We start from the raw sequence: 23,634 nt of genomic DNA, 5'->3' as shown, positions 1-23,634 counted from the left end.
TAGAACCGAAATATATAGAACCGTAGAAGAATAATTGTAAATCAATTTCTTCAGTATTCTCAGTTATTTAATTCATCAGCACAGTTTAAAAAAGATAAACACCATCAGTCATGTTCCAATTCATTCTCGATTTATTGTGCCGCTACAGTTATTTTACTCATTTTTACAAAAAGTGCTCTAAAATACATCCCAGTTAACATTCCATGTAATGATCCCGTTTGTAAACACGATGCTTTACAAATAATTTACAGTGAAAAAGTGTCTATTTCGAGGCAAAACGAGACAGGTGAAGATGCCGGCTGCTACAGATCCCTGCTGTGGTTTTCCTCTTCCTCTTCAATGGGAATACAGCTGGATTTCAGCTTTTTTCTTTTCTTTTTTTTTTTTAACTGTACATGTTATTTCACCCACAGCCTGTATATCAACAGTTATCAACAGAATGACTCCCCCCTCTCTAGTCAATGAAGATAGAAACACTGATGTTTCTATATAAGGCCATTAGAGATCTTTTCTTACAAAGTACAGTTTCCACCATTTGAGAAAACACTTACTGGTATGAAAAATGAGATCTGATTATTATATCTAGAAGTGCTGAGTCAAAGAAAACCAAATGTGCTAATCTTGAAGACATTTCAAGAATCTACAACAGGTCCAGTTGCCTTTGACCCAACTTTTCTAGATATCTTATGACCTGAATCACACATATTTTTGCCCCACAATCATTTGGCAGCTTTTGGAGAGAATGCAACCAAGAAATCCTCAGATTAGGGGGCATCTTCTGTAGCTTGAATAGTGCATGAAAATATTAAAGGACAGGTTCACAATTTTTCAAGTCTGTGTCCATATGAACAGTGAAAGAGGTTTTTCCTCGCTGTAATCATTCCTCCTGTACATACTGGCTATTGAAAGATCAGTCATGTAGTGCAAAAATGCATTTAAAAGTTGATGTGAGGCTTCAGCAGTCTGAGTTAGTCATATCAAGTGGATATTTTGACACATTTACAGTACTTTTGAGCATCAAATTCCCTCTTTGTGTTTCCTCTGACGGTGTCCTAATGGTCAGTGCGAGCAGGAGGAATGATTACAGCAAGATTTAAGCATATTTCAATGTTCATTTAGACACCTGACTGTTGTTTTAAGACAGACTTGGAAAATTGTGAGCCCGTCCTTTAAAGTAAAGGACTCAGAGTCCGCTGGTCTCTACATTCAAGCAGAAGCAGGTGAAGCAAAGAGGAAAAAAAGGTCACATTAACAGCCCGGGGCATGAATAACGGTAGCTTCGGTTTGTGCCTCTCATGTATGAGCAGGTCACAGAGGTAACCATCAGTTTCTATAAAAGATAATTAACGTTTTAAAAAAAAAACCCAGAAGATCTTTAAAAAATACTTTCCAAAATCCTCAAAGACTCTTCTAACCATCAGGGTGAAAAAATATTCAGTCCGCTGCACGATAAAAAAAAAGACTTTTAACCCCGTTTCCTGATTTGCGACTCTGTTTCCGACCTTTGTTTTGATTCTGAAACAGAGGCGCAACTTGGGAAGCTGTTAAAAGTCTTTTTTATTGTACAAAGTGTTACTGATGTCATACTGAAACATAAAATAAGTGATCACAAAGGGTCAGAGGTTACAGGAAGTCGGCTTTGTAATGTTGATAGTGATGGTGAGAAGAGATTCATACTCTGCTGAGAAGAAGTGGGACGACGTGGGAAATATTTATGAAAAAAAGAGCTATTTTCTGTCTCTGTCACATACTGCATTAGACTTAACATACAATAAGCTGACACAGCAGCATTTTAGAATCTTAATTTCTCATTAAAAAGAGCTGCAAGAATTTGTCAGTATTTCTACATCTGATTACAATCAAAGTCAGTAAATCAGTTAATTCTAACAAACCAGAGTGATGAGGGTCGAGGTGAGAGTAGCAGCGGGTAAAGTGAAAACAAACTACTCTGTTAATGAATAAAGTCGAGCTCGCCCTTGGTCGTAGACGGTGCTTTGTGCAAAAATGAGTCCAGTTCATACTGAACAGTGAGGAAAAGAGACGATGGAAGACCAAAGTGCTTCTCAAATAATCAAATGCAAATACACACACAAAAAGCAAAAAGGCACTCGCAAAATATACTAAAAATCTAATATAGTGAATCAGTTAATAAACAACATTTGAAATATATTTTCCCCAGTAAAAAAAGCCTTTTCACACCAAGTCTGAAATTTACACAGAAAAAATAACAAGTGTCGTGTTGTGATGGTGCTTTTTAATTCTATTCAAAGCTGCTGTGGTGGAAAGTAACTCAAATACTTTACTTAAGTACAATTTTGAGGTACTTGTACTTTACTTGAGTATTTCCATGTGATGCTACTTTATACTTTCAGAGGGAAATATTGTACCTTCTACTCCACTACATTTATTTGACAGCTTTAGTTACTTTTCAGATGAAGATTTGACACAATGGATAATATAACAAGCTTTTAAAATACAACACATTGTTAAAGATGAAACCAGTGGTTTCCAACCTTTTTGGCTTTTGACGTCTCACAAAAAGCAGTGTGTAGTCGGGGTCACATTTCAGATGTAAGTGCATCATGAAGGGATCTTCTAACGGTCAGTATGAACAGGAGAAATGATTACAGCAAGAAAAAACATGTTTCAATGTTCATTTGGGCTCCTGACTGTTGATTTAAGACAAACTTGAAACATTTTGAACCCGTCTTTTAATGAACATGGTGTCAGAATCACACGTTTGGCTGTCCACATACTTTTGGCAATGTAGTGTTTGGAGTCTTTCCAACTCTCTTCTGAAATAATTTGCAGCAGACTTGGTTTAAAAAGCAGAATATTGACTCTAAATGTGTGTTTCAGACTTGGTGTGAAAAGACTTTAAGGCACGATAAAACACCAGCAACATTCAGAAGAAATAACCGTGCGCTGTCAGTCAGTCGGTCAGAGTTCTGTCATGTTACAGAAGAGGAAACAAATGGGTCCAAAAACGGTAATAAAAGTCACTTTCAAAGTGTGACACTGCTGGCATTAGGTTGTTGTACTTGACGACTTAGTAGAAAAGAAAGAGAAAATAAAAAGTGCAAGAAGCCCGTGACGAAAAAAAGGCGTTTCCAGTCGATTGTAGGGAAACCAGAGTCTCGGAGGGTCAAAGGTCAAGACAGGAAGCTCCCATACCAGGAGCAGGTGTCTGGACTTAGACAGTGGCGGAATAAAAACAGGAGACAAAAACAAAGATCTTCATATATTCAGAAAAGAGTTTTAAGAGTTGGCAGAAAAACTGCTCCTGCCTGATGATCGGTCAGTCCATTCTGAAGGTTCGGCGATCTCGATGGGGTCAAACTGAGGAAAGACCACGAAACACAACCTCTGGCCCACGAACGTCGCCGTCTCTGCGGGAAAAGACACAACGGGTCGAGAGTTATACATCAGAAAAAAACAGACAAAAACTGTGTCATTTAAAGTAATAATCTCAAAGAATATCATTTAAATAAATGTCGTTTGAGTCACTATCTATCGCTGAATGAGGTGATGAAGCCCTTTGCAGTATTATTAGTATTACAAACTGGGTTTCGGTGGTGACGTTCCTGGGAAAAATCACAAGCAACGCATAGTTGGTGACTCGTTTTCCATCACCGAGCACTGGTTGGTCCACCAGAGATGCAACAGACTCGCTCTTCAAGTCACGTGTGTGAAGCTGCGTACCCTTTTTTTATGGTCTCTGCTAGCGTTGCCAACTGACTGACGTTACACAGGCGACATTGCTTAGATCTCTGGGAAATGATGTCCAAAAACACACCGAAGAGAACGAAACAGATCTATGGGATTGTTACTTTAAGCAGACTTCCTTCACCAACTTGTGATTTGAACATTTCCCCCCTCCCATCACCACCACTACTACCACCACCCTTGCTGCTCCTCCTGTCATTTAAATCCCATCTGGAGCAAAACCCTTGTATTTTAAATTGGATCTCTGATTCTGTTTCATTTCATCCGCTCAGTGGGAAATTTGACTTTTGTTTGAAAATGAAGGAAGTCAAACATGTTTTTGCTAATCTGATACATGGAAACATGCTAACACCAACATACAGACATACAGGCCTACTGCTGTTTTCTTTCGGCCCGGTTTTCAGATGATATTTGTTTAAATTTTCGCAATTAAAAGTGTGCCGAATTAGCTGTTAGCAGTTCCTGTTTGCAGTGTAACATGGATGTACAGACAACTATCACTGGGTTACTTTGACACTGAAGAAAACTTAAAAATGTGATGATTCTCAGGGAAGTTCTGCAGCTTCTTTTTTCTATAATATGGAGGTTTATTATTGATGGACATCAGAGATAATGATATCTTCAGGAAGTGTAGGTCAGACTGAGTGATATCAACATGCGTTTCACGTCTGTGTGTTTATATTTGACTGAGTTATGACTTAAAGAAGGAGGACCATTTTTGGCTCTTCTTCAGCTCACACAGTGTCTGTCTCACCTTCATCTCTCCGGCGCCAATGTCCATGTCTATTACAGATCATATCCTGTTATTTCCCCCCTGGTTAAAATGACATCCAGAGCCATGAGTTGAATTACCGAGAAGCACGGATAAATTTAATTCCCCACGTCCTCCTGTGATGTTCATCCTGTCTGAACGCAGCTTAAGACCTTCTTTAGAAACTCACCAATGAAGTCGTAGATACACTTTGGTTTTTCTTTCCAGTGAACACCCAGGAAGTAGACAGGTACGCCGGTGAGCATGATGACCAGGCCGACACCACAAACCACCGGCTCTGAGTAAAGACTGAAACCCAGCAGCAACGCCCAGAACATCAGGTAAAACACAGGAACCAGCAGGTTCACCTGAACACAACATGTAGTTAAAAGTTTACAATAATTCATGATTCATCGATATAAAACAAATGACATGTATGTGGTGACATGGGAAGCTGTCTGGTGTCGGTACCTTGATGGGTCGGTACAGGTTGGGTTTCTTCCAGCGGTAGTACAGCAGGCCTGCGATGGTGACGCCGTATGACAGGTAGTTGATGAAGGAGACGTAGTTGATCAGGTTGTGCGTTTCTCCGATGCAGAGTATCACAAGAGTGGCAGCGCACTGCAAAACACAGCGAGGTGTTACAACGTGATGTCGAAGTCTGTTGCTGTAGGAGTCTGATAACCCTGATGATGTCATAGTGATGTCTTTTTTTTTTTTACGAAGCTTTATGTAGCTGCTGGAGGTGGAGCTAGTTTCAACTACTTTATATACAGTTAGCTAGTTTAGTCCAGTGGTTCCCAACCTAGGGGTCGGGGCCCCTCCAAAGGGTCAGCAGATAAATCTGAGGGGTCGTGAGATGATTAATGGGAGAGGAAAGAAGAAAAAACAAAGTTCTGATACACAAATCTGTTTTCAGTTTTTGGACTTTTTCTCTAATCTTTGATTTTTGCTGAAATATTGGATCATTTGAACATTTATTGAAATGAAAGCATGTGAGAAGTTTAGAGGGAAAAATCACTATTTGGTGGAGCTGTTAACAACTCATAGACATGTGAAATGTGACCCCGACTACACACTGCTTTTTGTAAGACGTCAAAAGCCAAAAAGGTTGGAAACCACTGGCTTCATCTTTAACAATGTGTTGTATTTTAAAAGCTTGTTATATTATCCATTGTGTCAAATCTTCATCTGAAAAGTAACTAAAGCTGTCAAATAAATGTAGTGGAGTAGAAAGTACAATATTTCCCTCTGAAATGTAGTGGAGTGGAAGTATAAAGTAGCATCAAATGTAATGGAAGTACAATATTTTCCACCACTGTATAAAGTCCATAGAAAACTGAGATTGCCGTATTTTCAGGGTGAGGTTGTACGTACGCAGACCAGCAGGGCGGGGATGGGCGTGCAGTTCTTGAAGTGGATCATGGCCAGCAGGCTGGGCAGGTGACCCTCTCTGGCTCCAGAAAAACACAACCTGCAGGTAGAAACATCATCAGACAGGCCGTCAGCAGCCAGACTGAAGCGACGTGAAGAGTTAAGAGAAAGCAGAAACAGAAAGCGGAGCTCACCTGGAAGAGGTGAACAGGTAGCCGTTGATTCCTCCGAAGGTAGACAGAGCCACAGAGATCGGCATGATGACGGAGAACATTCCCAGCAGCTTCTCTCCAAACGTCTGAACAGCAGCACAACAGACAGAATCACTGATGCGTACAGACATGAAAAACACTACAACATGGATTCTGGGTGACTCGTGTGATTCATCTGAAAATATTTCTGCTGGAAACAGCATGTTTAAGGTAGATCATAATGACTTTAGTGAGACCCTGACTTTTCCTCTAGCGCCACCAACGGGTCAAAATTAAGACTTGTACAACACTTGAGTTGTATCAGGGTACCAATGAACAAATGCTACTGTACTCATGTTAAACCTGCAATCAAGTAGTGAACACAACACTGATATATAATCAGCTTTTAAGTTGTTATGTTGAACATGTTAGCAAACAGTTGCTTATTTCCACATCCAGCAGTTACGGAGCAACATTATCATTCATTTGGAGTCGTGTTTCTGTCCACCTGGTGAATCTAAGTCCAGTATTCACTCTGTTTTTGCTCTCTACCAACTCCTGAGGGAAATATCTGGCTCTTTAGCTGCTAAATGCTCCACTATGTTCACCAGCTAGTCTACAGCTAACTGTGTCTGTTTGCCGTTTGGTGTTGAGCAGGTAGTGAACAGTGACTTTTTAGAGCTTTTTCTCTGAAAACAGCTGCCTGCTGGTGCCGAAAAACAACGCTATGAGAGCGCTGAGAGTGAACCGAAACAGTTATAGGGTCAAGGAGCTAAAATAATGTTTTTAATAGTGATATTTGCACTGTAAAGTAAATGTAGTGGAGTAGAAAGTACAAAATTTCTCTCTGAAATGTAGTGGAGTGGAAGTATAAAGTTGCAAATAATCATTTCTGTAATAAATAACAGAAATAATCAAGTAAAGTACAAGTACCTAAAATTGAACATAAGTACAGTACTTGAGTAAATGTACTTTCCACCCCTGCCGTCCTCCAATCAAGGGTATGAAATGCTGACTTTCAGTATGAAGCCTTCCCACAATTCACTGCAACATGAGGCTGGACGCTGGAGGTGCACTGAAGCAAGAAAGACTTGCTAAAATCATAATTTGATGTTTAAATTTAAATATATAAATTTAAAGTTTGTAAATCTGTTTTAATTTTCTGTTCATCTACGTTCTGTACTGTGGACAGTTGTTGTCAAAAGAAAAAAATTATATTACCAACTTTTTTTTTTTCTTTTTAATCAACATTCGTTATGGAAACACATACAGACACAGCTACTAAACAGCAACTGTTATCAAACTGGACTTTACATTGTACATTGCATTCAACCTCCACCGTTATGTAATTTAATTATTTATTGCACCTCATATTTAATTTTTGCTCTTGTCACCTTCATATATTTCATACACATCATTCATTTGTCCATAGCACAGTCAATATTTCCTTTGTACAGTCAATACTTCATTTCAAGTTTTATATCCCATTTCAAAACTATTATTATGCCATTCTTAATTTGTTTGTTGTTCTTTGTTTATTTCATCATCTATGTTGACACACTGTTTGTATGCTTCATAATTGGCTACTAAACAGATTCTGATCTTCTGAAATGTGACGTCAGACTCGTCGTTCGGCCACGTTACTCACTACAGCCACAGCATTGGATGACAGCAGCTCTTCGGGCGACATGGAGGAGAAGTAGGCGATGTTGGTGAGCGTGTACACAAAGGTCACCAATGGGATGGAGATGTAGATGGCACGAGGTAGATTCCTGACCGAGGCGACACACCATGCACAGATGATACAGTCAAAACCCCCCCCAAAAAAATCAATAAACATGCATGAAAGTTGATAAAAAAGGGCACTAGAAATCAGTTTTTAATTTAATTTTTAACATTAAATATTCATGTTTAGCAGTTTATGATCAGAAAAAAAACCCAACCAACATAAATCTCTACAACAACTAACAATGATGCTCATTATTTTTAGTTTTTACCCAAATTTCGCCCCCAAAATTGTAGATTTTCACCAAAATTCTATGATCCCCCACTCACAAACGATATTGTGTTTGCTGCTGCGAGAGGATATGAGCAATATGTTTTACGGTAAACAAGGTTTACTTGGGATAAGCAAAGCTCAGAGAATTGTCTGGTTGCAAAAACTGAAGAGTAAATAGAAGGGAAAAAACAAATTAGCCACTAATTCTGCACCAGACTCCCTCTACAAACAAGAAATTGTTAGACCACAGAGTATTTGTGTTGTAAATAGTATCTTAATAGTCAAAAAATGTACACATATTGTAATATTATTCATTTTTAAAAATTCGGTTACGGTGCACCGGTGTTTTTAAAAATAAAAACCTAAAATAATGAGTCCTAACAATATGTTATATCACTCAACAGAAGAGTGAAGACAGATTTTCCCCTGAAAATGCCCCAAATGTCTCCCGCAATCTGGCCGAGCAGGACAAAGCAACAAGCTGAGATGGAAGCTGAATAACGTCACAGCATTGGAAGATGTTTAAAAGCATAAATATTCACCGTCTGGGTTCGACCACTTCTTCTGTAACATAGTTGAGGAAGTTCCAGCCGCTGAAGGCGAAGGAGGCCTGCAGGAAGGCCAGAGCGATCTGCCCGACCGACGGCGTCCTTTCCTGGGAGAACGCCACCTGAGGAGTCAGCGCCTCATAGTTCCCTGCGAGATAAATCACACTTTGTTTGAGTTTGTTTTTCACTTCGGGGAGCAGTAAAGCTTTCAGCTACGGGCTCTAGAGGTTACCGTTGCAGATCTGGACCAGGCCGACCACAATGATGAGGCCCAGAGCCATCAGCTTCCCCACGGTGAAGGCGTCCTGGATCCTGGTGGCCATACGAACACTGGAGCAGTTCACCCAGGTCAGCAGCACTGAGCAGGAAACAGAGGAACACTCAGATCACACTCAAACCAGGAGGACACACAGAGAGGGATGAACAGGATCAAGTCATTATGGATAATGTGGTGTAACTGTAATCGTGCAAAAGCCAAAAGTGCAACATTCTGGGAAACACAAAATCCACCTGTAAAGCTCATTAATTGACACGCTACATCTCATTTGTTTATCCCAAAGAAAGAAAAGTATAAAAACGACAATTTGCTGTTGTTGCAGGAGGTTACATACCGGACTATTTCTAAAAGACATCTGACTGCATATTTACCAAAATTATGAACTAATTTTTTTTTTTTTGTGACCAACTTTTTTAATTGCTTTTTTTCCTCATGTAGTTTGATAAAGGTTCAGGACACACAACACAAAAGGAACTGTCATGCAAAGAATATAAGCTCCATATGAATAAAAAACTCAGTTATGATGTATCAACATCCCCCCCCCCCCCCTCCTTTTTCTGTTTATTTGTTTTTTTCTTTTTCTCTTTTCTCTGAAAAAACAGAGTTATAACGTTGGTGACATTCAGGGTTTTTGTCATTGTGACAGACATCCAACTCTAATTGCTGATCAATATTTGAATATTGATTAGAATACTGATTAGTTAGATTAGTAGAATATATTGATTTGTAGAACACTTGTTGTTTATCATTATCTGTACCTCTTGTTCACACTGAACTTGGAAAAAGTGGGTTCAAATACTTGAGCTGCAGAAAAATATTAAGTTACACTTTCTTATTTCACTTGAACATTTTAAAAGATGAACTTATGTATTTGTAATTTGCTTTTCTTTGCTTGTAATTGTTTTTCTTAATGTGAAAATAATGTCTAATGTGTGTCTGTCCACACTTAAACTGTATGTGTTTATTCTTGTAAACAAGTCTCTCTTCGAAGAAGAGATCCTGATCTCAATAAGACATTGAGACGGTTTAAATAAAGGATTAAATTAATAAATGAAAATATAATTGTCAGTTTTTAAAAAGAGTAACAAATACTGACTGTTGTCCTTATTATTAATTGCACCAATCTTATTATTGTCGCAGCCCTGTAGAGTATATTATCAAAAGAGCATCAATACAGCCATAGAAAAAACTTTTAATTTAAAGGTTGACAATAACATAGTCATAAATAATATTAACCACCTGAGAAAGTGCCATTCACTGAAGAAAGCTGTGAGATACAGTCAAAAGCTAAAGAAAAGTTAGTAAGTGGACTTTGGGTTTATTACGGATGTGTGTTTCCAAGGTCACGAATGAAATGTCATATATCTGTGCAAACTTAACTTCAATCAAAACTTCAAAAAAAAATGATTTTGGAGGTTTCAGTGAGAGTTTTTTATTTTCTCATCATGCTCTAAAGGTATTACAGGTTTAAATCTAAAGGATTTTGAATTTTGTCATTAATTATCACCAATTAGCAGCTTCGATCTAATGTACTCTAGTGATTTAGTGCTGCACTTCTACAGAGTTGGGGGACTTTTGGTGGCCACATTTTCAAAAGAGATGTTGAAACCCAAGCAGAAAAGGCTGATATATCTTGTACTGGTCTCTAGTAGGGTTTTAAGTTCCTACATTTCCCATAATGCAACTTAACAGCATCTTTCATTAGACCCTCCCTGCCTGGTAGACACTAACATCTTTCAACCTCTACTTTGTCACGCAGGCTTTCTCTTGTAAATTTGTAGTCTCTAAATCTAAGCTGAGATAACCCTGATGACATCATCATGACATCATCAGGGTCACTTTCACAGATTTGATAAAGATCCTCCGCAGCCACAGAAGACGTCATACAGCTGTTTTCACAGGCTGAGTAGAACTAACCATGGCGGGTTAACAGACCTAGAGACATACAGTTGGTGTAATGCCCCTTTAAATATTAAATATATCTGTATCAGCCTTCATAAAGCCACATCCCTACATCGGGGACCCGGTGTTGGAGTTCAGTGGGCGGCAGCAGCCAGTTGCCATGGGAGGCAGGAATGTGGAAATGGGGGAAAGCGAGGGAGGGCGTGATTGTTTCACCTCGTCCATCACTGTCACCAACTTTGCCCTGCTCGCTCTCATGGTGGCCTCGCTCTCCGACACAAAGACGAGCTGTCAGCCCCACAAAACAAAACACTTCCGTTGCGGAGGGCAACAAAACGTGGCGATGTCCACCGCCACCCCCCAACCCCCACCACCCCCACCCCTCTCAGGCAAGACACCAAGCAATTAGGCAGCCTGACAGGTCCACACGGACGACTGTAACGTCAGCTGTGGGCTGTACAACCAGGAGATGAAGTCTGCTTGTTCTGTCACAGTCACTCCTGCTGCAGCAGCCTCATTCATTCATCTTTGATATGAACATCTAAATTTTTGAGGAGTGAGGATGCTCTCTGCAGCTTTCACATCTCATCAGAACTCAAAGATTTCTTCAGTTTTGGTGGAGTTACTGTTATTATCTTTTCTTCTCCTTCTTTCATTAAACACTTTCTCTGATTATTTACATGCAGAGTGGATTTTTGTCACGTTTGAACCCTTGAAAGCTCCTCAGGTTTCATAAAGACGTCTGTTTGCTTCAAACAAAGTGTCTGAAACCCCCCAACTAACACCTAACTAACACCTTTCTAACATTGGGATTGGTGGTGGGGGTGAGCTGAGCAATCATCAATGCTCAGGTACAGTATGGTCACATTTCACTTCTATCCTGTGAATATTTGCTCTGTTTTTCATTCCTCCGACGGACGAATTCCAGCATGCATTTCCTTTTTCAGTGCAATGTCCTGCCGAAATTGTCATTTCAGCCATTTGTCTACATCCTTCTGAAATTAAACACCCATTGTTTCAAAAATTACTGTCTCCTACTGTTATTACTGTAAACTGCTTATGTGCGGTGTAGCAACAGTAATTAAGAGGGGCGGGGCTTAGCAAACGGCCAGGTATGAGGTAAGAAAGTAAGCTCTCTTTTTCTTCACACAACTTCTTCTGTCACTTTAAACACCACTGAGGCTGTTTACACTTGGTTTTAAACTGTGTTTCAGTGATCTGAACACCAATGGACAACCTACTTCAATACCACTAGAAGGTCAAAGGACCCTGCGCACAATAAATACGTCAGTCTGTTGCCAGACAAACGCTGTATTTGTTACGCATGGGCTAGCTAAGAAAGCAAAAATATTTCAAGAATTAATATACATGTACAGGCTATTCCAACTGTCGAGGTTAGCCGGACTAAGTCATTTGGTGTTGGTGTGCTGTCACCAAAACAACCACCACGTCCTGCATTGATGACGTATTTTTCTGTTACTTCCTTGTCTGGGACGCATCAGGACGCATTAGCGTTTACAATACAAAAGATATGTGGTCAAATGCATCCCAGACCACCTCGGCAAGTGGTTTGAGTGATCGGCTCGTAATGCCTCTTGGTGGTCGTTTACACTTGCATTTAGCGCTGTTCACCTGACCCAAGACCACACAAATGCACTCAAGAGGAGAAAATTCGTAAACAGGTATAAATATTTTATACACTTGATATAAACTAGTATACCAAGTCTGTCTTAAAACAACAGTCAGGAGCCCAAATGAACAGTGAGACATGTTTTTCTTGCTGTAATCATTCCTCCTGTTCATACTGACCATTAGAAGATCCCTTCATAATACACTTACAATGGAAGTGATGGGGGACAAAATCATATTTTCATAGTCAGGTGTTCATATGGACACCTGACTGTCCTTTAATGTGAACCAATAAGTGTCTTTTTCTTTCTCCGGGGAACAGTTTTGCTGTATATTTTAACTTTTTGTGGCAGGTTTATAGTATCTGGTGATATGCAGTATTTATCACAAGCTTTCGTATTCCAAACCACAAACCAAATGTTCCTCCTCATCCCGTCTCCTGATCCTGTTCTCCTCCTTCCTCCTGGGATGCATTTTTTAGTACAGCTGCTAAAAAGAGATTTTAAAAAGCCTTCAGCCTGCGGTTACATAAGAGAAATTTTACATGCGACCACTTCCCTTCTCACACGTATGCTAAAGGAACAGACCTGTTTTCTAATGATGCAGGAACCTGAGGTGGATTATGATCAGCATTACGGGAGATATGACTTTAGTTATGATATGATGTCAGAGCAGTCATTTGGGGACGAGTACAGAGGAAAGATCAGCATCCACCAGCAGCAGCAGAACAACCACAAGAACATGTCATCCTTCATGAATGATGCAAGCGTGCTGTGGGCCAGTCAGCAGCAAGATGCAGCATTTCTCCAAGCTGCAGGAACATTATTACAGTATTAGTGGAGAGCTGTTGTAGCCTTTCAGCATCTCTAATAATATTTATTTTGTATGAAAAGGCCTTAATTACACCTCTATGAGGGGTGAATTTAATTTATTTCTTGTTAGTTTTGTGCAGATGATGCTTCTTACAGAGATGTTGCAGTTTGGGATTATGGGAGAGCCCTGTTTGCATCTGTGTGTTTTATGTTGTTATAATATTGATTGTTTTATGTTAATTACATATTAGTATTATTTATTTGTTTATTTATCTGTTAATTTCCATATTTTAGTGCCAGAGGATTCCTTTGAAAACTACCTAGTTGCATCTAAAGGGGCTTTTCCCACAAATTAAAAGTGTCAAATCAGACACTTACGGAGACAGGTGGCGGACAGCAACCGTGTCGCCATGTATGGAGGAACACAGTTCGGGAAGACGGGCTGCAGGACGTAGCTGGAGAAGGTGAGGGCGATGACGGCCAGCGTGGTCGGGTACATGATGAGGACGGCACTCCACAGCAGGAGAAACCTGGACGACAGAAAGATATTTAAAGGTTTAAAGAATATCCTCATCTGAAATGGTTCTTAAAAAACATTTAGATTTGATTCCAGACATGAATATGCATTATTTTTACTACTACTACTACGACTAAATGTTATTTCAGGGTCTTAAATGCAGCACACAAGTGACTTCAATTGAAATTTTTAAAGCTTTTTCACTAAAAAAATGTGTTTTTCTTCTTGTTCCTTCAGTTGGATGTTGTTCTTTTCTTATATGAGGCTTCAGCAGTCTGAGTTAGTTTGTTAGTTATTTTGTCCTCCATCACTTCCATTGTAAGGTCATTATGAAGGGATCTTCTAATGGTCAGTATGAACAGGAGGAATGATTACAGCAAGAAAAACATGTTTCAATGTTCATTTGGGCTCCTGATTGTTGTTTTAAGACACACTTGAAAAATTGTGAACACATCCTTTAAAACAGCGCTCCACATATTTAGCATCACACACATCAAAATCAACGCAGCAGAACCAGAAATATCATCTTTTTTATTCCACACATTCTCCTTACATGTCAAAACCTGGCGCCTACATTACCCACAATGCAACCCAACTCGATTCACTCAAATATACAGATTGCAGTTATGTTTTGCTAGTAGCGGCTAATGTAGGGAGATCCTTTAAAGGCGTGTACCTACGAGCATGATTTGTGACATCACAACTAGTTTGGAGCCAATTGTGGTCCAGTATTCAACTTACACAAGTGTGATATGGAAACTCGAAGCCTCCGGTTCACAAACACTGAGAATAGACATCTTGTGTCCAGCAGTTAAACTTTAGAAATAAGAAATAATTAGATATTCAGAGATTCTGGATTTTCTGTGATGGATGAGGAGAGTTTTTATCAACGTAATTCAACTTTTTTTTGGAAAAAAACAGATCATTAATCAAAGCAGAGTATTTTTGTATATCTTAAAACATGTCTGGAGTGAATCTTTAGAAACATCAGCATATGTAACTCATAACCTGGACCCTCATATGGATGCGTCTCATAATAGCAACCACATCTGAAGGCACCAGTACAGCTGAGGCTGACAGGAAGTCACTCATTAGTTTTGGGTCTAATGAACTGAAACGTGTGACGAGTGGAAGTTTTGATGGTGCTGAATGAAAAGTCGGGGGCTCACCAAAGTTATTACGGTTCCATGGGGACCGTGAGTGTTTGTATTAAATGACGATTAGATGATTAATTGATTTGTTGCCAACTATTAAATTAATTGCCAACTATTTTGATAATCAATTAATTGTTTTGAGGCATTTTTGTAAGAGGAAAATGTCACTTTGGGAAACAGCGATCAACATTTTTCACTATTTTCTGACATTTTATGGAGAAAATAATCGGCAGATTAATCAATAATGAAAATAATCATTAGTTGCAGCCCTAATTGCAATCCCATTCTAAGTTGGAAAATTCATTCTTGACTTTCTTGGGAATAATAATTTAATGAAGCAAAAAATTTAACACAAGGTCAATTTTTCAGGGTTTCCCAGGGCTTTCAACCACATCTCAACCAATCCACAGTCCTCCTTCTGTGCATAAATGCATTTAAATGTTTATCTGAAGCTAATATGAAGCTTCAGCGTCCAAATGAGTTAAATCAAGTAGATATCTTTCAACTTTACAGTCTTTTTAGTGCCAAAGTTCCTCTTTTTGTTACTATACTTCCACCGCATCTCAACAGGGAAACACTGTCCGAGGAAACACAAAGAGGGAATTTGATGCTAAAAAGACTGTAAATGTGTCAGATATCCACTTGATATGACTAACTCAGACTGATGAAGCCTCATATAAGCTTCACAGAGACTTTTAAATGCATTTTTGCACTAAATGACTGTGTTCACTGTTCATATAGACACCTGACTGTTGTTTTAAGATACACTTGAAAAATTGTTATCCTGTCCTTTAAGACTATTTTGTAAAACATCCAACAGTTGTTGAGATATTTCAGTCTAAACCAGACTGTTGAACTGACGACATCCTTCACAGCAGAACATTTCAGACTTGAAAACCTCTTCAGCCTCTTCATCATTCCTTCAAGCGTCCTCGTCTTTACTCACCCCATCAGACCACCGAATATCTCAGTGACGTAGGAGTAGTCGCCCCCTGATTTGGGGATGGTGACGCCCAGTTCAGCATAGCATAAGGAGCCCAAGGCGGCGATGCAGCCTCCCAATAACCAGACCACCAACGCCAAACCCACCGAGCCCGAGTGCTCCAGGACCCCCTTAGGAGAGATGAAGATCCCTGAGCCAATGATGTTCCCTGTGGAGAAGAGGAAGTGGGTTTAAGATACTGACATTGAGTTCAACATGTCTTACTTTACCTTCTTATCTTTCTCAGTTTTCTATAGACTATATACAGTGGAGGACAATATTGTGCTTCCATTACATGTGACTTCTCACATGCTTTCATTTCAATAAATGTTCAAATGATCCAATATTTCAGCAAAAATCAAAGATTAGAGAAAAAGTCCAAAAACTGAAAACAGATTTGTGTATCAGAACTTTGTTTTTTCTTCTTTCCTCTCCCATTAATCATCTCACCACCCCTCAGATTTATCTGCTGACCCTTTGGAGGGGCCCTGACCCCTAGGTTGGGAACCACTGGACTAAACTAGCTAACTGTATATAAAGTAGTGTAAACTAGCTCCACCTCCAGCAGCTACAACAGTAACATGCTGCTCTAACACTGATGCTTCACTATTAATAATCTAATGATGTCATATATAATAATATATCAGTCAGAGGGACCAAACCACTACTTTTACTGCAATACTTTAACTACATCAAGCTCATAATACTTATATACTTTTACTGCAATACTTTAACTACATCAAGCTCATAATACTTATGTACTTTTACTATAGTAGGATTTTTCATGCAGGACTTTTACTTGACTCAAAACAATTACTTAATCCCACTTCTGCATGTAATGTAATTTTTCTTTTTCTGTTGGTCCACCACTTCAAATATTTCAACAAATATTGGAAAGATTACCATGAAGAGGTTGTTTTGACCCAGTTTTAGTGTTTTTTTTATTATTTTATATTACTGAACAAATCTAAAGCTTGTTATAATCTACTCTTTTTAAATTTACATGTCATTGTTGGTTATTGATTGTTAATAACTTGTGTATCTTATGAATGTCATATGCACATCAATTTGCACAGTCTTTAGCCAACACCTGAGCTTGTTGTGTGTAAGACTGGTAAAGTTAACCGAGTGTTGTGTTGGTGCTATATCGACCCAAACTGGGTAAGAATTTAACCCAGTGATTTTTAGTTTGTAGACTCTTTATGTCTTAATTTCTGAAATATCAAGTGTAAACGCAGATGGAGATGAAAACAGCTGTGAATCTAAGCTAGCTGTGAGTGTTCTGAGGTCAGGATGTGGGAAACACGTTTACATATGTTTACATATAACAGCACACGTGCTTTTCACATGTGACTTGCTCTGAAGGGTTTTCACATGGTACACTTCACCCAGAACGTCTCCAGCGTTTACTGTTGCACCTTCAAAAACACCCAACGACCCATTGAGCAAACCTCAGTCACACAATCCAAACTGTTTCCCTGCGAGTCTATACAGAGGGCATTAAAACACAAAGAGCTCTACAACAGAGTGAGTTAGAGAAGGAGGTAAAGGCCATCACTCAGGCCGGGACAATCCCTCCTGCCCAAAGCCTCAGTATGCAGTGTAGAGTACCAGCAGATCCGACACATTCAGACTACAGCGCTACCAGTAGCACGGCAGAAGGCAGCCAAGTGGCACAGACAGCCGTTACATAACCAGACATAAATTATCCACTCTGGGCTGCAGAGGTGGGAAGTGACCGACTCACCTTCTGCATCCGTTTATTCCTGCAGCTTCTTAAAAGTGACACACAAGTGAAAAAAAAAACACATTGGTGCTGTAGAGATTAAAACCTATAAAAAAAAAGTTCTGTTCTCTATAATCCAGTGACACATGACTTCTGAGGCTGAGCCCGGTTCGGTGTACAGAGCAGCCAGCTTGTTTTCTCCGTCTCTTTGTGAATGGAAAGGTGCTTCAGCATTCTGCACACAGGACCTTTCTCTTGTTCTGAAGAAGGATTTTCACAAAAATGTCCGCCTTGAGCAACTGAGAACACTCAGCTTAGCCGAGCCGGGGCAGCAGGGAACGTGGCCCGATTAGCCAATACCTGCACCGAAACCAAGCAGGACACAGGTCCGACCCCTATATGGGTTGCCGTATCCTTCAACTGATAAAAAAAAGCCCTTCAGCAGGACCATGCAGCTGCAGTCTGCTCCCCTGCTGCATTTAGCTCTTAAAGGACAGGTTCACAATTTGTTCTAAACCAAGTCAGGTGTCCGTATGAACAGTGAAAGAGGTTTTCCTTGCTGTAATCATTCCTCCTGTTCATACTGACTATTAAAGATCCCCTTCAAATGTGCCTTCAATGTAAGTGATGGAGGTCAAAGGTGATATCTTTTTAGCATCAAATTCCCTCTTTGTGTTTCCTCGGACAGTGTTTCCCTGTTGAGCTGCGGTGGAAGTATAGTAACAAAAAGAGGGACTTTGGCACTAAAAAGACTGTAATGTTGAAAGATATCTACTTGATTTGACTCATTTGGACGCTAAAGCTTCATATTAGCTTCAGATAAACTTTTAAATACATTCTTACACAGAAGGAGGACTGTGGAGTTTGTCCTCCATCACTTAAATTGTAAGTGCATTATGAAGGGATCTTCTAATGGTCAGTATGAACAGGAGGAATGATTACAGCAAGGAAAACCTCTTTCACTGTTCATTTGGGCTCCTGACTGTTGTTTTAAGACACACTTGAAGAATTGTGAACATGTCCTTTAAACATCGCACTCCAATAACATTTTCAGACTCACAATCAAGAGTCAAAAAAAGGATCAAAATCGATGCAGCAGAACCAGAAATATCATCTTTTTTCTTCCACACATTCTTATTCCTTGTCAAACCTGGGGCCTACATTACCCACAATGCAGCTCATCCCGATTCACTCAAATATACACATTGTGGTGTGTTATTCTAGTAGTGGCTAATGTAGCCTGGAGCTGCCTCTGGGTAATATGTTCCTTCATCGCCATGAACACACACTCTGTAGTTTATCTTGACTCAATCCCACACCCACACACACATTCACTAGAGCACCAAATATGGATTCATCCGCCGCTGGAAACAGTCCCCAACAAATGCACTATTTCCTCCTGATTTTAAAACTGAAACTATATATTTGTGAGCTGTTTTTAAGGATTTACGGGGCTGAGAGTCACAGACAGAGCAGGAAGTCAGAGAGTATTGAAAGACAGATTAACACATTTGTAGATCCTATATTTTATTGACATTTGTTGACAATAAGCTTATCCTTTAAGCTCAATACACAGCTGAGACTGACAGAAATTCTGTACTTATGAAGGTATCTTAGTGCTGTAAACGGAGTTGCTTTCACGCACATGCTCAGTGGCGTCTGCCATACACAGAACTAGTCTCCAGTGGCTGAAAACGTGATCGTTGTTTTAGTCTTTGGATTTGTTTCTAAAGGAACATGTCACCTTGTGCAGCGGTGTGGCTCATTGACGTATCATTGACGTACACAATTTAGAAAATTGCCAGCTTTATTCTTTAATGGTGGTTGTTGTTTTCTTATCATACTTCAGCTCCTGCATGTCTCTTATCATCTCATAGTTTCCCGGATTTTCCGTCTACAAACAACAGACAGGATGACAGCAAGTTCAACAATATATTCTGTATTGATCAGATCCCATGAAAAAAAAAAAAAGCTTGTGCAGCAAAATCTAATTATTTCACAGCCAAATGACTGCACTGAGAGTCTAGTGAGTACGTCAGTATCCCCTCTGTTTTCCTCTGATGATGATGATGATGATGATGATAATCATATTCCTCCTACAGCACTCTGGTAACACAATACAGACTGAGCATCTATTGACTTGAAAAAATATGTTCAGTGAATAAACGAGAGGAGGTAAAAAGGTTTGTAGACATATTGATGGACATATTTTGATTTTATCGAAGCTGAAAAAATAAACTGCTGTAGTAAATTAAAGACTGGTTGTCAATACAAAGACAAGGGACAAGAGAGTTTTTATTTTAGGGTGAATTCATCTTTTCAGGCTCGACATGTTCGCTCATAATCACTGCTATTTATTCAGCCAAAAAAAAAAACAACCTCTCTCTCTGTCTATATATATATATATGAATTGATCCAGGTGGTTGGATTAACCTTTTAGGAGTCATTGTGGTCCTTTGATTAAACACCACTTTATTAAGAACATGAACCATGTGAGCACAATAAACTAAAATAATTACGTTGCCAAAATAATCTCACTACAAGCTCCATTTAGTAGTTGTTCTGTAGTTTACGACCATATCACAAGATCTTCATCAGCAGATGGAGTTTGACTAGTTTTCATAGAATTGTAGATGTTCCCACTTACATTTTTTTCCTGAGCACTTTAAAGATCCTCTTCATGCATGTTTTAAGACATTAAATGCCTTAAATAAAATAATTATTTGTGTTTGATATGTTTTTTTTTCTTCACAGAAAAGAAAATTCCCAAAGCAACATTATCTCCGTCATGTAAAAATCCAGAATCTCCGAATTCATCCTCAGTGTTTGTTCACTGGAGGCTTCAAGTTTCCACATCACACTTGTGTAAGTTGAATACTGGACCGTGATTGGCTCCAAGCTAGTTGTGATGTCACAAATCATGCTCATAGAAACACGCTTTAAACTGAGACTACAGCCTATATCATTAATAATTTGAGTTTTTCATTCATTATTTAACGATTCGGAGTGACTTTTGCATTTTGAATTGTGATTGGAAGACTTCTGGTTCTCAGCTAATTGGATCGTTAAGGATAATGATAACAGGCACTTCTGCATTATTAAAGACCCCCTCCAGACATGTTTAGACATATAACTACTCTGCTTGGAATCAGGGTCATGTGGTTTTTCCACAAAAAAAGTACAATTACCACATTAAAATTCTTAAAATGACATCTTCTGTTTCTCCCTCACTAAAAAATCCAAAATCTCTGAATATGCAAATATTTTTAATTTCTTAAATTTAACTGTTGGACACAAGATGTCTCCTCCTTCACTGTAAAGTCCACTCACAGTGTTTGTGCACTGAATAATGAATGGAAAGATATTTTAAAAGGGAACGAAAATGTCAACCTTAAGGTGGCGCTACAGGAAAAGTCAGAGGATCACCTAACTCGTTAGGATACATCGTCTGGGAACCAAATTTTGTGCCAAACCATCTCTTAGTTGTTGATATATTTCAGTCTGGACCGATAGATACTGTAGACTGACAGTATCATACAGAGCCATACTGCTAGTTACATGAAAACCAGAGTAGCAACTTACTGATTTATCTAACAAACATTCGTCTATAAATGCCCATCATAATTTCTTTAAGCCCAAGGTGACATCAACTGTCCAACCAACAGTCCACAACTCAAAAACATTCAGTTTTCAGTCACATGAGACAAAAAAGCAGCAAATCCTCACAATTTAAAGGGATTTTTGAGGCACAATTGCTTAAAAATGAATGAATTAATCACCTAAACAGTTGTCAATTTAATTTCAGCTGATCATGTATTCAATTAATTGACTAATCATTTCAGCTCTGGTAAAAACATACAAAACCCCAAAAACTTTAATAAGGTTTCTTGTCAGTGAAAATCCTGTTTTTTGTACGTTTTTGAAGTCTGATTTATAAGATTACTACATAAGAGAGCAGTGGTGGAAAGTTACTAAGTACATTTACTCAAGAACTGTACTTGAGTACAATTTTGAGGTACTTGTACTTTACTTGAGTATTTCCATGTGATGCTACTTTATACATTTCAGAGGGAAATATTGTACTTTCTACTCCAGTACATTTATTTAACAGCTTTAGTTACTTTTCAGATGAAGATTTGACACAATGGATAATATAACAAGCTTTTAAAATACAACACATTGTTAAAGATGAAACCAGTGGTTTCCAACCTTTTTGGCTTTTGACGTCTTACAAAAAGCAGTGTGTAGTCGGGGTCACATTTCACATGTCTATGAGTTGTTAACAGCTCCACCAAATAGTGATTTTTCCCTCTAAACCTCTCACATGCTTTCATTTCAATAAATGTTCAAATGATCCAATATTTCAGCAAAAATCAAAGATTAGAGAAAAAGTCCAAAAACTGAAAACAGATTTGTGTATCAGAACTTTGTTTTTTCTTCTTTCCTCTCCCATTAATCATCTCACCACCCCTCAGATTTATCTGCTGACCCTTTGGAGGGGCCCGACCCCTAGGTTGGGAACCACTGGAGTAAACTAGCTCACTGTATATAAAGTAGTGTAAACTAGCTCCACCTCCAGCAGCTACAACAGTAACATGCTGCTCTAACACTGATGCTTCACTATTAATAATCTAATGATGTCATATATAATAATATATCAGTCAGAGGGACCAAACCACTACTTTTACTGCAATACTTTAACTACATCAAGCTCATAATACTTATGTACTTTTACTGCAATACTTTAACTACATCAAGCTCATACTACTTATGTACTTTTACTGCAATACTTTAACTACATCAAGCTCATAATACTTATGTACTTTTACTGCAATACTTTAACTACATCAAGCTCATAATACTTATGTACTTTTACTATAGTAGGATTTTTCATGCAGGAGTTTTACTAGTAATGGAGTATTTTTACATCACTGTATTTGTACTTTTACTTGAGTAAAGTATCTGAACACTTCTTCCACTACTGTCAGAGTGACCTTTGTGCTGCAGTCTGGGGACTCCTGACAGCACATTCAGTCACTCTGACATTTCACCATCACTGAGCTGCACTGCTGTTAATATCAATACCAGCTGATATCTAAGAGCAGCCGGCCCTCTGCATGCAGGCCTCCCTCTCCTTCCAGCCTGCATGATGCTCATATTTACTGTGCTTAGGTGTGTTTAAAGGTCCCTGCTGTTCATTCTGCTCCAGCAGACAATGTTCTTCTGCTTGACCACCAGCCTGCTTCTGGACTTCATATATTTCAGCCACGTAAGCGCTCAGTTTCATCTGAATCCACATGCAAACAAACATGGAGTCCCTCATTTTCTTATGACCAATGCCACAAAACTCTGAGTGCCTTTTATTTAAGTTTCCCCAGCCTACTCATGCAGTTCATAAACCATCTGAAGCAGCGTTTTAACACTTATTTGTGATGTAAAAGTCCTGCAGCGATCTGCAGAAGTCAAACACTAACTGCAGCTTTTTTAAAGTTCTGCAGTAATAAAGTAGAAGCAGAACTGATGCCGACTGGCAGCTCTTGTTTTCCTGCCTCACCTATGATGATGGTGCAGGCGCTCAGCAGCCCGATCTCCTTCTTCAGAGTCACTCTGTCGGGGATTTTCTCCTTCTTCTTACGGTCTGTCACGGTTCCCTGCGGCCGGGAGCAGATGCTGCTGCTGCCGTTCTGTCCATCCATGTCCGCCTGCCCGGGTCCGGTCCGGTCCGTCCAGTCCACTGTGTCCTCCCAGTCCCAGTACTCCCAATGCTCCCAGTGCTCCTGTCCTCTCCTCACTCCGTATTCATGCACACTGAATGGGCTGCGCTTGCGCAACAACCTGCCGCTGTCCAGGGTAGAATGTTAAATACCCAGGACTCACCATGAGGCGTTCAGGGACTCCGGATCTTCTATTTCTCCGGATCCAGTCTTCATAGTTCAGCTTAAAGCTCCAAGATTGTTTGAGTGATTTAATCTTTTTTAGGTCATAAGAGTGAAAAAAGTAAAATCAGTGGTAGAAGAAGTATTCAGATCATTTGCTGAAGTAAAAG

At 39.3% G+C, this 23,634-nt stretch overlaps 1 protein-coding gene across 1 annotated transcript; it reads right to left on the bottom strand.

The window, feature by feature from the left end:
• Positions 1-113: 113 nt before the first annotated feature.
• On the bottom strand, positions 114-23,404 carry slc7a10b (solute carrier family 7 member 10b). Its single transcript, XM_067590677.1, has 11 exons — positions 23,143-23,404; positions 15,827-16,031; positions 13,588-13,739; positions 8,822-8,947; positions 8,584-8,737; positions 7,691-7,814; positions 6,046-6,149; positions 5,855-5,951; positions 4,949-5,098; positions 4,668-4,845; positions 114-3,389 (listed from the first exon to the last, which is right to left on the bottom strand). Exons 1-11 carry the CDS (start codon positions 23,282-23,284, stop codon positions 3,259-3,261), a joined length of 1,563 nt encoding a protein of 520 aa, XP_067446778.1. The 5' UTR covers positions 23,285-23,404; the 3' UTR covers positions 114-3,258.
• Positions 23,405-23,634: the final 230 nt, after the last annotated feature.

Source organism: Thunnus thynnus, chromosome 5 (assembly GCF_963924715.1).
Source record: "Thunnus thynnus chromosome 5, fThuThy2.1, whole genome shotgun sequence".
NCBI classification, from domain to species: domain Eukaryota; kingdom Metazoa; phylum Chordata; class Actinopteri; order Scombriformes; family Scombridae; genus Thunnus; species Thunnus thynnus.
The sequence above is the reverse complement of the archived record's forward strand: the minus strand, read 5'-3'. Positions and strand labels throughout refer to the sequence as shown.